Below are 17,534 nucleotides of genomic sequence, written 5' to 3'. Positions count from 1 at the left end.
GAAGACTAAAAAAATTTTTTTTTTAAAGAACCGAAGATGGACAGATTGGACAAGAAAGAGAAAAACTAGCTGAAAAGGGGAGAACCCCCCCCCCCCCCCCCCACTTGTCACATGAAAGGAGAAGGGCATCAATGACATTGTAAATGTACCATTTGTAACATCGAGGCATTAAGGCAACAATGGATGACAACTCTGTGTTTCTGCTGGATTCCGATCCTTCAACGTCTGAACGTCAGAATCAAGAGTTGACTGATCAGATCAAATGACGACATAAAGAACCGTTGTGTTGAAACGACCTGATGTTTATTAACAGTGAGAATCGCAGAATGGTGAACTTAACTAAACGACGGAGAGTTTGACTGTGTGATGTTAGATTGCTTTTCGTGTAAATATTTTCAGTCTGGATTTTAATGATTTGTATGTTGAAGAGTTGAATTTATAAGTGCCTTTGGCACTAATGTAATTATTTGACCAAAGCTATACAACAACAAAAATAATAATGAAGAACAGTACGTCATTGCTCTTGCTGACAGGGAATCTATACATTAGCTACATATACATATACTGGTGAGGCAAAAAAGTATTTAGTCAGCCACCAATTGTGCAAGTTCTCCCACTTAAAAAGATGAGAGAGGCCTGTAATTTCATCATAGGTTCACTTCAACTATGACAGACAAAATGAGAGAAAAAATCCATGATCCATTGCAAATAATGCATTTATTTGAAATAAGCATTGACACTGATGCTTTGTACATTATCTGGAAATAATGGATGACTTGGTACTGCTCGTGTTTATTCGTTCCAGAGATTGTACAGAGCAGAGGCGTTTCTCCCGCTTATACCGCGGTTGACAAAGAAAACAAGCTGAAAACAAACATTTACTGGTAAAAATGACATGTAAATTCATACGATTTCCTCCTTCCACTGAACCTGGTTGTTAGTTCTATAGGTTAGGTTGCTAGAGAAGCTGACTTGTTCATTCTATTTGTTTAATTGCTATGCAGGCTGGCAATGTTCTTATCCCTTGCTTGCTTGTTCGTCATGTCAAATCTGCAGATAAAATTACATCAAAGTAGCTGCATTTGCATAAGCTGTTTTCTAGTGCATTTATTTGGGTACATCCATGCCACTGTACATGCCTGTTGAGGGATGACACACACACAAAGTCAATTTCATCAATTTAACTAAAAGTTTTTAAATAAAAAAAATGCCTTTTATTAAATCCATTTATTAAAGTGGCCAGAGATGCACCCATGTCAAAGTGTAAATTGTGTTATTTTTAGGATGAACTTTATGGCTCTATCCTTTCTACACACTGCATTCTGGGTACCACAATTTGGTTCAGAAGAGCTTGAGTACACACACACACACACACACACACACACACACACACACACACACACTGTTGTAATCAGGGTTCCCAAATGGCACACTATTCCCTATTTAGTGCACTACTTCAGACCAGGACCAATGGCACCCTATTCCCTATTTAGTGCACTACTTCAGACCAGGACCAATGGCACACTATTCCCTATTTAGTGCACTACTTTTGTCAAGGGCCCCTAGGATGGAATAAGATGCCATTTGGAACACTGTCATGCTTCATCAGTTTTAAATCAGAGCAAAGTAAATACAAAACACTCTCTCACAACATGTCAACCAGCGCCGTGGTTGTTTTTCCACTTTTAACTTCGCCTTTTTTATTTAACCTTTATTTAACGAGGCAAGTCAGTTAAGAACAAATTCTTATTTTCAATGACGGCCTAGGAACTGCCTGTTCAGGGGCAGAACGACAGAGTTTGTACCTTGTCAGCTCGGGGATTCGAACTTGCAACCTTTCGGTTACTTGTCCAACGCTCTAACCACAAGGCTACCCTGCCGCCTCGACACTCTAACCACTAGGCTACCCTGCCGCCTCGACACTCTAACCACTAGGCTACCCTGCCGCCTCGACACTCTAACCACTAGGCTACCCTGCCGCCTCGACACTCTAACCACTAGGCTACCCTGCCGCCTCGACACTCTAACCACTAGGCTACCCTGCCTCCTCTACACTCTAACCACTAGGCTACCTACCACCTCTACACTCTAACCACTAGGCTACCCTGCCGCCTCTACACTCTAACCACTAGGCCACCCTGCCTCCTCTACACTCTAACCACTAGGTTACCCTGCCTCCTCTACACTCTAACCACTAGGCTACCCTGCCTCCTCTACACTAACCACTAGGCTACCCTGCCGCCTCCACACTCTAACCACTAGGCTACCCTGCCTCCTCTACACTCTAACCACTAGGCTACCCTGCCTCCTCTACAATCTAACCACTAGGCTACCCTGCTTCCTCTACACTCTAACCACTAGGCTACCCTGCCTCCTCTACACTCTAACCACTAGGCTACCCTGCCTCCTCTACACTCTAACCACTAGGCTACCCTGCCTCCTCTACACTCTAACCACTAGGCTACCCTGCCACCTCTACACTCTAACCACTAGGCTACCCTGCCGCCCCTTTTAGTGGACCTCGTAGTAAATTAACCTGCATTCACATTGATAGAAGCAGAACATTTAAAGAATGTCATGACTAAGTCTATGCTATTGTTGCTACAAAAAAAAATGTGTTTCTCTATTTGGGTCTGAAAGTTTGATGCCCTGTGTGTGAAAGCAAATCTATTTTGTTGGACAGAAATACCACATCTACTATGGACTACTATCACTTAAAGAACGACAGAACATCTGTACCACTCCACATACTGTGAGCCCGGTCTCGGAACGGTTTATCCCGGTTGGTTTAGCCCGGTCTCAGAACGGTTTATCCCGGTTGGTTTAGCCCGGTAGCGGAACGGTTTATCCCGGTTGGTTTAGCCCGGTCTCAGAACGGTTTATCCCGGTTGGTTTAGCCCGGTAGCGGAACGGTTTATCCCGGTTGGTTTAGCCCGGTTGGTTTAGCCCGGTAGCGGAACGGTTTAACCTGGTTGGTTTAGCCCGGTAGCGGAACGGTTTAACCCAGTTGGTTTAACCCAGTTGGTTTAGCCCAGTAGCGGAACAGTTTAACCCAGTTGGTTTAACCCAGTTGGTTTAGCCCGGTCTCGGAACGGTTTAACCCAGTTGGTTTAGCCCGGTCTCAGAACGGTTTAACCCAGTTGGTTTAGCCCGGTCTCGGAACGGTTTAACCCAGTTGGTTTAGCCCGGTCTCGGAACGGTTTAACCCAGTTGGTTTAGCCCGGTCTCGGAACGGTTTAACCCAGTTGGTTTAGCCCGGTCTCGGAACGGTTTAACCCAGTTGGTTTAGCCCGGTCTCGGAACGGTTTAACCCAGTTGGTTTAGCCCGGTCTCGGAACGGTTTAACCCGGTTGGTTTAACCCAGTTGGTTTAGCCCGGTCTCGGAACGGTTTAACCCAGTTGGTTTAGCCCGGTCTCGGAGCGGTTTAACCCGGTTGGTTTAACCCAGTTGGTTTAGCCCGGTCTCGGAACGGTTTAACCCAGTTGGTTTAGCCCGGTCTCGGAACGGTTTAACCCAGTTGGTTTAGCCCGGTCTCGGAACGGTTTAACCCGGTTGGTTTAGCCCGGTCTCGGAACGGTTTAACCCGGTTGGTTTAGCCCGGTCTTGGAACGGTTTGTGTTCTTAAGCAACTACACTGCCTTCATTGTTACGCCAATGTTTGGTAATGGAATGTCAATGAGTGACAAGCAGTTGGCATGACGACACAAACAGACTGGGACTCATGCTGATATACTGTCCTTCAAACATATGACAGTATGACTATACCAAACACCTGTACTGAAGAACAAGCAATCTGAACTGATAGTAACTGATCAGTGGGGTCTACGCCAGTCACACGCCAGTCACGCGCCAGTCACACGCCAGTCATGACAGTCACATGCCAGTCACACGCCAGTCACACGCCAGTCACGCGCCAGTCACGCGCCAGTCACGCGCCAGTCACACGCCAGTCATGACAGTCACATGCCAGTCACACGCCAGTCACACGCCAGTCACATGCCAGTCACGCGCCAGTCACGCCAGTCACACGCCAGTCATACGCCAATCACACGACAGGTGTAACAGAGACCAGTAAAAACACTGATGAAGCGTACACCAACCACACAGTGAAGAGGAATGAGGAGGAGGAGGACCTATTTCCATTGAACTTTTATCCCTTTACATATCTCCAGCACTATAAATAAACACTTCCTGCCACTATAAATAAACACTTCCTGCCACTATAAATAAACACTTCCTGCCACTATAAATAAACACTTCCTGCCTCTGAACAGGTCTCACTACTAACGACCCCAAAAGACAGGGAAGATCAGTGAACAAAAACAAGATGGGTTTCATTTAAAAAATAAAAAAAAGGACTTATAAAACAGGAGGAGGAAAAGACTATTTATGGGAACGTGACACTACAAAATAGACCACTTGGCTGATTGGCTCCAACGTTGGATTTATTACAAAGATGTGAGTGGACTGAGGGACAGACAGACACAGTGAGTATGGACAGACAAGAGAAGACAGACAGACAAAGAGAAGGAGAGAGAGAAGTAGGGAGATGAGGACAGAGAGAGAGGTAGGGAGATGAGGAGAGAGAGAGAGGTAGGGAGATGAGGAGAGAGAGAGAGGTAGGGAGATGAGGAGAGAGAGAGAAGTAGGGAGATGAGGACAGAGAGAGAGGTAGGGAGATGAGGAGAGAAGTAGGGAGATGAGGAGAGAGAGAGGTAGGGAGATGAGGAGAGAGAGAGAAGTAGGGAGATGAGGAGAGAGAGAGGTAGGGAGATGAGGAGAGAGAGAGAGAAGTAGGGAGATGAGGACAGAGAGAGAGGTAGGGAGATGAGGAGAGAGAGAGAGGTAGGGAGATGAGGAGAGAAGTAGGGAGATGAGGAGAGAGAGAGAGGTAGGGAGATGAGGAGAGAGAGAGAGGTAGGGAGATGAGGAGAGAGAGAGAAGTAGGGAGATGAGGAGAGAGAGAGAGGTAGGGAGATGAGGAGAGAGAGAGAGGTAGGGAGATGAGGAGAGAGAGAGGTAGGGAGATGAGGAGAGAGAGAGAGGTAGGGAGATGAGGAGAGAGAGAGAGGTAGGGAGATGAGGAGAGAGAGAGGTAGGGAGATGAGGAGAGAGAGAGAGGTAGGGAGATGAGGAGAGAGAGAGAGGTAGGGAGATGAGGAGAGAGAGAGAGGTAGGGAGATGAGGAGAGAGAGAGAGGTAGGGAGATGAGGAGAGAGAGAAGTAGGGAGATGAGGAGAGAGAGGTAGGGAAATGAGGAGAGAGAGAGAAGTAGGGAGATGAGGAGAGAGAGAGGTAGGGAGATGAGGAGAGAGAGAGGTAGGGAGATGAGGAGAGAGAGAGGTAGGGAGATGAGGAGAGAGAGAGGTAGGGAGATGAGGAGAGAGAGAGGAGTAGGGAGATGAGGAGAGAGAGAGGAGTAGGGAGATGAGGAGAGAGAGAAGTAGGGAGATGAGGAGAGAGAGAAGTAGGGAGATGAGGAGAGAGAGAGGTAGGGAGATGAGGGAGAGAGAGGTAGGGAGATGAGGAGAGAGAGAGGTAGGGAGATGAGGAGAGAGAGAGGTAGGGAGATGAGGAGAGAGAGAGGTAGGGAGATGAGGAGAGAGAGGTAGGGAGATGAGGAGAGAGAGGTAGGGAGATGAGGAGAGAGAGAGGTAGGGAGATGAGGAGAGAGAGAGGTAGGGAGATGAGGAGAGAGAGAGGTAGGGAGATGAGGAGAGAGAGAGGTAGGGAGATGAGGAGAGAGAGAGGTAGGGAGATGAGAGAGAGTAGGGAGATGATGAGAGAGAGAGAAGTAGGGAGATGAGGAGAGAGAGAGAAGTAGGGAGATGAGGAGAGAGAGAGAAGTAGGGAGATGAGGAGAGAGAGAGAAGTAGGGAGATGAGGAGAGAGAGAGGTAGGGAGATGATGAGAGAGAGAGGTAGGGAGATGAGGAGAGAGAGGTAGGGAGATGAGGAGAGAGAGAGGTAGGGAGATGAGGAGAGAGAGGTAGGGAGATGAGGAGAGAGAGAGGTAGGGAGATGAGGAGAGAGAGGTAGGGAGATGAGGAGAGAGAGAGGTAGGTAGGGAGATGAGGAGAGAGAGAGGTAGGGAGATGAGGAGAGAGAGAGGTAGGGAGATGAGGAGAGAGAGAGGTAGGGAGATGAGGAGAGAGAGAGGTAGGGAGATGAGGAGAGAGAGAGGTAGGGAGATGAGGAGAGAGAGAGGAGTAGGGAGATGAGGAGAGAGAGAGGGGTAGGGAGATGAGGAGAGAGAGAGGTAGGGAGATGAGGAGAGAGAGAGGTAGGGAGATGAGGAGAGAGAGAGGTAGGGAGATGAGGAGAGAGAGGAGTAGGGAGATGAGGAGACTTACTCTGCAGACTGGGAAGGTTGGTATCCTCTGGTTTGGTTTTGAGCAGATGAGGCAGCCGTGTGTACCTGTACCCAAACCCACAACCCTGTAAGAGAACAGAAACTATGGGTTAGTGACAACAATACACAAGAGGTCAGGGACAAGAGAGAGAGAGAGAGAACCCAGACCCACAGCCCTGCAACAGAACCCATGGTGGGACAATTGTGAACTTGTTGCACTGAGAAGCTAAACCAGAAGACGTGCTGATAGAGAACCAAGGACACGTACCCTCCACAGTCGCACCAGGATCCAGTTAGTCTGAGCCCAGGGCCTCTGTTCATACGGGGCCAGCAGGTTTCTCATCATGGACACACGTCTAGGAGACAAACATACTCTTTCACATACGAGATTCGGTGATGCTTTCACATAGCACACAGCTTGCAAGACATACCTGATACAACATGAGAGAAATTATTGGCATATAGCGAAGAGGCTATTTGGTGTCTATTTTTGGTATGTTCACAAGACCTAAAGTAGCGAATAAACACATACAAAACGCACGCACTACAATACTCACTGTTCCTCTGGGATCCTCTCCACGGCTCTGAGGGATTGTGGGTAACACACGTAACTGGCCAGAGCCTGCATGAGGGAGTCTTTGATGTCTACGGAGAGAAACACAGAACAGAACAAGATTTCAAATTCAAATACAGACTCTACCACACACCAGAGGGATATGCTACGAAGCAAGCCAGATCTAGTCAGGCTTCTTGTAAAGCTAGCCAGCTTCAGTTAGCCAGCTTCAGTTAGCTTCACATTCCAGCTCAGGCGTCATCCGTACCACAAAACGGTGGATATTGGCCGTCCGTCTGATGCTAACTCTAGAAGGCCTGAACCTGTACGTGCATATCCAGCAGCTCTTCATTTAAGAGACAATGGTGAACAACTTCAGCAAACTTCTATTCCACGGGCTGACCGATAGGGCTTACCGATAGGGCTTACCGATAGGGCTTACCGATAGGGCCCACCGATAGGGCCCACCGATAGGGCCCACCGTTAATGCATATCTACCTCAATGTGCCATGATGGTCATGAATATTTGCATATTTAACAGTAGAATAATAGCCCGGTGTTGATTTGCAGTCTAGTAAATCCATGTACTGTAATATACACAACCCTAAAGAAATTCCATTAATCATTTGTTTAGAAAGGTCCTAAAAATATATGTTTTTCTAAAAAAAAAACATGATATCAAGACAATTTGTTTCAAAAGAAGACAATAGCATGTTTTGAGTTGTATTTACCTGTGCTTATCCGAGGCTAAATGGCTGTGCCATGCCAACGAAATGAACAGCCAATGAAATGAACAGCCAACGAAATGAACAGCCAATGAAATGAACAGCCAACGAAATGAACAGCCAACGAAATTAACAGACAACGAAATGAACTTCTAAAGTTACCAGACATTACACTCTCATACTATCTTGCCCTACAAGTCAAAACACATATTACAGTAAGAATATAGCACCCCCCCCCAACAAAAAAGGATCCCCCCCCAAATGGCAGTAGCCAAGTGAGGAACGCATTGGTCCATGGGGATTCTAGGAAAAAGTTGTATTTTGAAACAGAGCCAATCTGCACAATTTAGAGAATTACTTGGCAAGATTCATTCGAAATCGTGCCAAATAACAGGTTCATTAGAAAAAAACAGTTCCCTTCCTTGTCAATGCATGCTGTGCTGTTCATCCGTCTCAATCTGACAATTGATTAAAAAAATCAAATCAAATAAATCAAATTTTATTTGTCACATACACATGGTTAGCAGATGTTAATGCGAGTGTAGCGAAATGCTTGTGCTTCTAGTTCCGACAATGCAGTAATAACCAACGATTAATCTAGCTAACAATTCCACAACTACTGTCTTATACAAACAAGTGTAAAGGGATAAAGAATATGTACATAAAGATATATGAATGAGTGATGGTACAGAACGGCATAGGCAAGATGCAGTAGATGGTATTGAGTACAGTATATACATATGAGATGAGTAATGTAGGGTATGTAAACAAAGTGGCATAGTTTAAAGTGGCTAGTGATACATGTATTACATAAAGATGCAGTAGGTGATAGAGTACAGTATATACATATGAGACGAGTAATGTAGGGTAAGTAGCATTCTAACTGCATCCTTATGTAATACATGTATCACTAGCCACTTTAACTATGCAACTTTGTTTACATACTCATCTCATATGTACATACTGTACTCGATACCATCTTCTGTATCTTGCCTATGCTGCTCTGCACCATCACTCATTCATATATCCTTATGTACATATTCTTTATCCCCTTACACTGTATATAAGACAGTAGTTTAGGAATTGTTAGTTAGATTACTTGTTGGTTATTACTGCATTGTCGGAACTAGAAGCACAAGCATTTCGCTACACTCCCATTAACATCTGCTAACCATGTGTATGTGACAAATACAATTTGATTTGATTTGTTTAAAGTGGCTAGTGATATAGTGGCCAGTGATATAGTGGCCAGTGATATAGTGGCCAGTGATATAGTCACCTATCAGGTGATTTAATATCTTCTTAACTCCACATCTATTACTATGTGTGTAAAATGTGTTTACATATAGTTTAGGTGTAGGTTGCCAGGGCCATTAGGTGTAGGTTGCCAGGGCCATTAGGTGTAGGTTGCCAGGGCCATTAGGTGTAGGTTGCCAGGGCCATTAGGTGTAGGTTGCCAAGGCCATTAGGTGTAGGTTGCCAAGGCCATTAGGTGTAGGTTGCCAGGGCCATTAGGTGTAGGTTGCCAGGGCCATTAGGTGTAGGTTGCCAGGGCCATTAGGTGTAGGTTGCCAGGGCCATTAGGTGTAGGTTGCCAGGGCCATTAGGTGTAGGTTGCCAGGGCCATTAGGTGTAGGTTGCCAGGGCCATTAGGTGTAGGTTGCCAGGGCCATTAGGTGTAGGTTGCCAGGGCCATTAGGTGTAGGTTGCCAGGGTTGTCCATTCGGATGGTACAGACGTCTCACGGTCTGACAAAAGTCGCTGTAGCTCGGTCACCTTCCACCACAGATGTCTATTTAAACTGACTTTTTTATTATGTTACTTATATTGATGCGCGGCTGTCCATTGACTTAAGAATTACACATGTAATTTGATGTGTAACCTATTTTAACACTATTTAACACAAACAAATATTTTATTTAAAATAAAATATTTAAATCAGTTGTCTTCCTCAGATGATGCGATCTTGGCGAGAAGGAGGGAATCTGATTTCATTGGTCCTCAACTTGTGGCTCAGACACTTAATTTCAAGGGTAAATAGAGTGAGCCTGCCCCGGAGCAGGTTAGTTCTGAAGGATAAGCTACAAAAAGGTGTGCCACTTTCGTGGTACTGGTTCTCAAATTGAACTCAGCGAATTGACCACATTTAGCGAGCCGACTCCTCAAACATAGGACGTAGTAAACCCCTCAACATTGACCACGTTATTTAAGGAATATTCGTTGCAGTGCCTCGTTGCAGTGCCTCGTTGCAGTGCCTCGTTGCAGTGCCTCGTTGCAGTGCCTCGTTGCAGTCCTTTGTTTTGGTCCTATTTTCTGAACCAATCTAGATTCGTTGTAAGTTCTGAGACCGAGAGAAGTAGGCAGGTAAATGCCTTGAGCTCCAACTGTGCTGCTACTCAGGTGTATGTGACTCAATATGTGTTGTTGAATAGCTAAAACGGGTTTAAAGCTACAGTCTGGCATCTGGGTATCTTTTAAATGGTCAGCTATATAACAAAACGTAATGGGTCGGGCTGGTTTTGCTGAAAATTGCATCCTAGAATGTAGCTTTAAAAAAATACCTGCACTTAACAACCAAGTAACGGCTTTGAAAACGTCTGGTTGCATCGATGAGTCAGAAACATTCATTTATGTGTTTAAGTTCGACTACAGAGTAAATAGGACAATGTTGGTCATGAAATCAGTCTCGCCTAAAATGGAGTAAATGACAAGTAAATGAAGCCTTGGGTTTTGTTTTACAACGTCAACAAATCATGCTCCCTTTTTGCCAAGCTCCACCTACAAATCGCCCCTCCGCCCACTTCGCTTCCCTTCATGGACTGGGAGGGGGCTCTGTTGTTTTCTCACCCCCCCAACACGTTCAAAGGATCATGAGTCCTATATGGACTGCCCATCCACAACCAAGGTTCTGTAGTTCTCCAGCCCTGAGGAGCATTTCTGCCTGTCATCAAGTACTTTTGTGGGGTGGGGGGGTCATTCCGATTGGCTGAGCCTGGCTCTCCAGTGGGTAGGCATGGCTGCTGAGTGGATAGGTCCGCCCATGGCTGCACCCCTGTCCAGTCATGTGAAATCAACTGAATGTCTTTCGGGTTGAGTGGTTTTCCTTATATGAACTGTAACTCAGTAAATTCTTAGAGATTGTTGCATGTTGATTTTATATTTTTGATCAGTATATTTAGCCGTCTTATAGCTTGGAGGTACAAGCTTTTCAGGGCATTGTTGGTTCCAGACTTGGTGCATGGGTACCGCTCGCCGTGCAGTCGAAGAGAGAACAGTCGATGACTTGGGTGACTCGAGTTCGACAATTTCATTTGTTTTACTTTTACCTCCTTTTTCGTGGTAGTTCCAGTCTTATCTCGTCGCTGCAACTCCCGTAACTCCCGGGAGAGGCGAAGGTCGAGAGCCATGCGTCCTTCCGAAAACACAACCCAACCAAGCCGCACTGCTTCTTGACACAATGCCCACTTAACCCGGAAGCCAGCCGCACCAATGTGTCTGAGGAAACACTGTACACCCGGCCACCGTGTCAGTATGCATTGCGCGACCAGCCCGCCACAGGAGTTGCTGACGTTGAGGAAGAGGTTGTTGTGCTGGCCCCATACTGCCAGGTCTCTACCATCATCCCTGTCAACTGTCACCAGACGGTGACAGTTGTGTCGTCTGCAAACTTAATGATGGTGTTGGAGTCATGGGCGGCCACACAGTCGTGGGTGAACAGGGAGTACAGGAGGGGACGAAGCACACACCCTGAGGGGCCCCCGTGTTAAGAGTCAGCGTGGTGGGTGTGTGGTTGCCTACCCTCACCACCTGGGGGGAATCCCGTCAGGAAGTCCAGCATCCAGTTGCAGAGGAAGGTGTTTATTTCCAGGGTCCTTAGCTCAGTGATGAGCATTGTGGGCACAATGGTGTTGAACGCTGAGCTGTTGTCAATGAACAGCATTCTCATGTAGGTGTTCCTTTTGTCCCGGTGGGAAAGGGCAGTGTGATTTGCAATATAGATTGTATTACCTGTGGATCTGTTTTGGCTGTATGTGAATTGGAGTGGGTACAGAGTGTCAGGTATCCTACAATCCTCTACAGCACCATCTACTCCTCCTTCCAGTGTCAGGTATCCTACAATCCTGCCTCTACAGCACCGTCTCCTTCTCCTTCCAGTGTCAGGGATTTGAGATGTGGATGAGGCCGTAGGAGGGCAACAACCCAGCAGCAGGAACGCTACCTCCGCCTTTGTGCAAGGAGGAACAGGAGGAGCACTGCCAAAGCCCGGCAAAACGACCTCCAGCAGGCAACAAATGTGCATGTGTCTGCTCAAACGGTCAGAAACAGACTCCATGAGGGTGGTATGAGGGCCCGACGTCCACAGGTGGGGGTTGTGCTTACAGCCCAACACCGTGAAGGACGTTTGGCAAATTCGCCACTGGCGCCCTGTGCTCGTCACAGATGAAAGCAGGTTCACACTGAGCACATGTGACAGACGTGACAGAGTCTGGAGACGCCATGGAGAACGTTGTTCTGCTGCCTGCAACATCCTCCAGAATGATCGGTTTAGCAGTGGGTCAGTCATGGTGAGGGGTGTCATTTCTTTGGGGGGCCATGTGCTCGCCAGAGGTAGCCTGACTGCCATTAGGTACCGAGATGAGATCCTCAGACCCCTTGTGAGACCATATGCTGGTGCTGTTGGCCCTGGGTTCCTCCTAATGCAAGACAATGCTAGACCTCATGTGGCTGGAGTGTGTCAGCAGTTCCCGCAAGAGGAAGGCATTGATGCTATGGACTGGCCCGCCCGTTCCCCAGACCTGAATCCAATTGAGCACATCTGGGACATCATGTCTCGCTCCATCCACCAACGCCACGTTGCACCACAGACTGTCCAGGAGTTGGTGGATGCTTTAGTCCAGGTCTGGGAGGAGACCATCCGCCACCTCATCAGGAGCATGCCCAGGCATTGTAGGGAGGTCATACAGGCACGTGGAGGCCACACACACTACTGAGCCTCATTTTGACTTGTTTTAAGGACATTACATCAAAGTTGGATCAGCCTGTAGTGTGGTTTTCCACTTTATTTTTGAGTGTGACTCCAAATCCAGACCTCCATGGGTTGATAAATTTGATTTCCATTGATATTTTGTGTGATTTTGTTGTCAGCACATTCAACTATGTAAAGAAAAAAAAGTATTTAATAAGAATATTTAATTCATTCAGATCTAGGATGTGTTATTTTAGTGTTCCCTTTATTTTTTTGAGCAGTGTACATCTGCCTGTAGTTATTGAGCTCAACCTGCAGGAGGTTAGTTAGTTGTGATTGAGTGGAGAGGCGAGGTTCTGACAGATGGGTGTGTCCTGGTGGTGGCAAGGACACACCCACATCAAACCACACCCCCAAGCCAACTCTCGTTTGGCTTCGGTCACGGCCACCAGCAAGCAAATAAAAACAAGAGCTAACTGAAATGGATCAGAACCAAAACGATAAGTCAGAACCCCTGAGAACTGAACAAGGCTTCCTCACTCGTCTGATGTATAAAAAAAACACATCTGAGACAACGAGATATGAGGATCTCATTCTAAAACGAAGCCAAAACAAACATGACGGAACATAAACAAGAAGAATGTATCCAGTCACCGTGACAACAAGCAGAGAGTCACACAACGCTGAGCCCGGAGAAGAAACAAACACACTGGCTGAGTTCCAAATGGCACCCTATTCCCTATTTAGTACACTACTTTTGACCACCTCCCATGTGATTTTGATCTAAAGTAGTGCCCCATATAGAAAAAAGGGTGCCATTTGTTACGCACAGAGTGTGTGACAATGCTAATTAACACTGATGCTTTTATATGGACATACATTTGGATTTGTTATGTGCTGTATATAAATACTAAGATGTGTATCTCAGACATGACTGATATCTTATGAATAGAGTTAGGATTCGTCTGAAATGGCACACTTCACTATATAGTGCACTACTTTTGAAGGGAGCCATTTGGGACAAGGGTGAATTTGGGACTCATACTAAGTGTATCTGAGGTGACTTGACAGAGTTAGACTACTAGACTACTCTCAGTGTCACACCAGGCAAGCATGAAGGATACAAAACATTATTCAAAATGAATACTGAAATCACACCTGGGTTTTAAATACTACTTGACAAAAAAAAAAAAAAAAACGTTTCTTTTTATCTGGGCTTGATTAGGTTTAACTGGCTTAATGGACCAATAGAATAGTCCCAAACGTACAAACCCCACTCATCTGGCACTCAAGGCAAGTAGGCAGGCTAGAGAGAAAAAAACATTAAGTATTTGAAAGATGTCAAATAGTAATTGAACCCACCCAGGATCTGCTGAACACTCAATCTGAAAACATTCTCTCATAATAGTAACACAATAACAAACCATTTACCTTCAACAAAAATAATCTAAGAAAAACAACACTTGAAAGCAAATCCATTAAATAGGATTCTAAAACACGAGTCACCAGCATTGTGTATGGACAAGGAAAAACACATACATTTCCTTTCTTTTACTCTGTCTGCCTGGAGCTCCATTAAAAACACACCCGTCTGGCTGGAGCTCCATTAAAAACAGACCCGTCTGCCTGGAGCTCAAAACAGACCCGTCTGCCTGGAGCTCAAAACAGACCCGTCTGCCTGGAGCTCAAAACAGACCCGTCTGCCTGGAGCTCAAAACAGACCGGTCTGCCTGGAGCTCCATTAAAAACAGACCCGTCTGCCTGGAGCTCCATTAAAAACAGACCCGTCTGCCTGGAGCTCCATTAAAAACAGACCCGTCTGCCTGGAGCTCCATTAAAAACAGACCGCTCTGCCTGGAGCTCCATTAAAAACAGACCGCTCTGCCTGGAGCTCCATTAAAAACAGACCCGTCTGCCTGGAGCTCCATTAAAAACAGACCCGTCTGCCTGGAGCTCCATTAAAAACAGACCCGTCTGCCTGGAGCTCCATTAAAAACAGACCGGTCTGCCTGGAGCTCAAAACAGACATTTCCTTTCTTTTACTCTTACTGCCTGGAGCTCAATTGTAAAAACTTGTAATTATCCATTCATAGTTAGAAATTAATCCTGGCGAAAAATAGCAGTACCGGAGGCTATATTAAGTCTATGTTTCCCATTAAAATAGCTTGTAACAGATGACTCTGTCCTCTTCTGTTACCGCGCAGCTTTGTCCTGCAGCTCCAGGTAATAGCAGAGACAGATATGTGTGGGAACCATAGGGCTAGGGTTCAAAAGCACTGCACTACGTAGGGAATAGGGTGCCATTTGGCATGTAGCCAGGCAGAATAATTCACATTGCTGCTCTACAAATGAATGTGTCTACTACAGTATGTAGTTGGGCGGGATCCTTCTTAAACCAGTTAGCTAATAAAAAGTACAGTATGTTGTCTCTCAGGTATCCTTCTTAAACCAGTTAGCTAATAAACAGGAAGTACAGTATTTATTTTTCTTACCTTTATTTAACCAGGCAAGTCAGTTAAGACCAAATTCTTATTTTCAATGACGGCCTAGGAACAGTGGGTTAACTGCCTGTTCAGGGGCAGAACGACAGATTTTGTACCTTGTCAGCTCGGGGATTCGAACTTGCAACCTTTCGGTTACTAGTCCAACGCTCTAACTATTAGGCTACACTGCCGTATGTAGTTGGAGGGATTCCTCTTAAACAGAAATAAATGAGGCTTTAGGTGAGGCGCTGACTAACGGAAGAGCAACTGCACAGATGAAAACCAGAACACACTCTTCTTATCCCTTCCTTGGTGTGCATTGATAAATAGGGCCATGCATTTTGACGAGAGCAGGCAAAACTCCAGGGCTGAGTAACTCAGAACCCAGATTTCTTCATGGTCAGGTCGATTCTCTTCAGTGACGTGGTTCAGGTATAACCCCGGGCCCCTACTAGTAAATGCCAGCGATGTATCATTCGTTTTATACTATGATGGCTATCTGTAATTGCTTCCACTCACCTGTTCCAACGATGCGAGGGTCTGCAAAGTGCTTAGCGAGGATAGCAGCGAGTTGAGTGAGGGTGTCCTCGTAGCCTGGGGAAAAGACAACAGTCAACAAACGTCTCCGGGTTGTTGTATTTCTGCATGCTCGTTAGGGCTCTAAGCCGGGTCGCTGTATTTCTGCATGCTCTTTAGGGTTCCTGAACAAGCATTTCTTGATAACTGCAGATGTGAAAATGGCCCTTAATAAAATATGATGAATAAATAATAGTGACTGTGTCAACAGGCAGGAGGCGATATTACTGGCACGAGATCACAACCTTTAATGTGTATGCAAATTCAGTTATCACAACAAAAACGGACAAAAAGGGTCTACAAGAAGTGGAAGAAAACCGAGCAGTTAAATTCCTAAAACTATCATCTGCACGGCATCTGTAGTCTTTAATAGGAGGCTCTGGACAAACGTCATGAAATATAATGGAATAAGGCTGCAGCCTTAAGTGTGTTGTGGTCATCTGACAAAGTAGCAGTTCATGGCCATAAAAAGCAGCCTTTAAAGCAGGCGGGCGGGCGGGCATTTACCTGGCAGTTGGTCCATGCAGTTGGAGGGGCTGAAGTAGTTCTTCAGAGAGCTATAGCTGTTCATGGCCACGTTGAGGTAGAACTCTGGGGCGAAGGCGAACAACGTTCCCGTGTTGTCAGCGTGCTGGATGGTGAGTATACACACCCTCAGAAGCCAGTACACATCCAGCATCTTATCCTGGAACACACACAGAGTGATACGTTTTAAACAAGCAGAACAACACCTTCAGTATAGTAGTAGTAGTAATTCATGTTGCTTTTCCTTGAACGAGCAGAACAACACCTTCAGTATAGTAGTAGTAGTAATTCATGTTGCTTTCCTTGAACGAGCAGAACAACACCTTCAGTATAGTAGTAGTAATTCATGTTGCTTTTCTTGAACGAGCAGAACAACACCTTCAGTATAGTAGTAGTAGTAATTCATGTTGCTTTTCTTGAACGAGCAGAACAACACCTTCAGTATAGTAGTAGTAGTAATTCATGTTGCTTTCCTTGAACGAGCAGAACAACACCTTCAGTATAGTAGTAGTAGTAATTCATGTTGCAGAACAACACCTTCAGTATAGTAGTAGTAGTAGTAATTCATGTTGCAGAACAACACCTTCAGTATAGTAGTAGTAGTAATTCATGTTGCAGAACAACACCTTCAGTATAGTAGTAGTAGTAATTCATGTTGCTTTTCCTTGAACGAGCAGAACAACACCTTCAGTATAGTAGTAGTAGTAATTCATGTTGCTTTTCTTGAACGAGCAGAACAACACCTTCAGTATAGTAGTAGTAGTAGTAATTCATGTTGCAGAACAACACCTTCAGTATAGTAGTAGTAGTAATTCATGTTGCTTTTCTTGAACGAGCAGAACAACACCTTCAGTATAGTAGTAGTAGTAATTCATGTTGCAGAACAACACCTTCAGTATAGTAGTAGTAGTAATTCATGTTGCAGAACAACACCTTCAGTATAGTAGCAGTAGTAATTCATGTTGCAGAACAACACCTTCAGTATAGTAGTAGTAGTAATTCATGTTGCTTTTCTTGAACGAGCAGAACAACACCTTCAGTATAGTAGTAGTAGTAATTCATGTTGCAGAACAACACCTTCAGTATAGTAGTAGTAGTAATTCATGTTGCAGAACAACACCTTCAGTATAGTAGTAGTAGTAATTCATGTTGCAGAACAACACCTTCAGTATAGTAGTAGTAGTAATTCATGTTGCAGAACAACACCTTCAGTATAGTAGTAGTAGTAATTCATGTTGCAGAACAACACCTTCAGTATAGTAGTAGTAGTAATTCATGTTGCAGAACAACACCTTCAGTATAGTAGTAGTAGTAATTCATGTTGCAGAACAACACCTTCAGTATAGTAGTAGTA

At 45.3% G+C, this 17,534-nt stretch overlaps 1 protein-coding gene across 3 annotated transcripts in view; it reads right to left on the bottom strand.

Moving 5' to 3' along the window:
- Window positions 1-17,534, bottom strand: part of LOC135541322 (E3 ubiquitin-protein ligase RNF123) — a 268,130-nt gene that overhangs the window by 188,906 nt on the left and 61,690 nt on the right. For all 3 annotated transcript variants that reach the window (XM_064967483.1, XM_064967484.1, XM_064967485.1), the window contains exons 26-30: window positions 16,163-16,340; window positions 15,599-15,673; window positions 6,910-6,997; window positions 6,621-6,708; window positions 6,354-6,438 (exon numbers count right to left, since the gene is read on the bottom strand). In XM_064967483.1, coding sequence (XP_064823555.1) covers window positions 6,354-6,438; window positions 6,621-6,708; window positions 6,910-6,997; window positions 15,599-15,673; window positions 16,163-16,340 — 514 coding nt within the window. The remainder of the gene's footprint in view (window positions 1-6,353; window positions 6,439-6,620; window positions 6,709-6,909; window positions 6,998-15,598; window positions 15,674-16,162; window positions 16,341-17,534) is intronic.

Source organism: Oncorhynchus masou, chromosome 6, assembly GCF_036934945.1.
Source record: "Oncorhynchus masou masou isolate Uvic2021 chromosome 6, UVic_Omas_1.1, whole genome shotgun sequence".
In the NCBI taxonomy this organism is placed as follows: Eukaryota; Metazoa; Chordata; class Actinopteri; order Salmoniformes; family Salmonidae; genus Oncorhynchus; species Oncorhynchus masou.
This window is presented reverse-complemented; position numbering and strand designations above follow the sequence as displayed.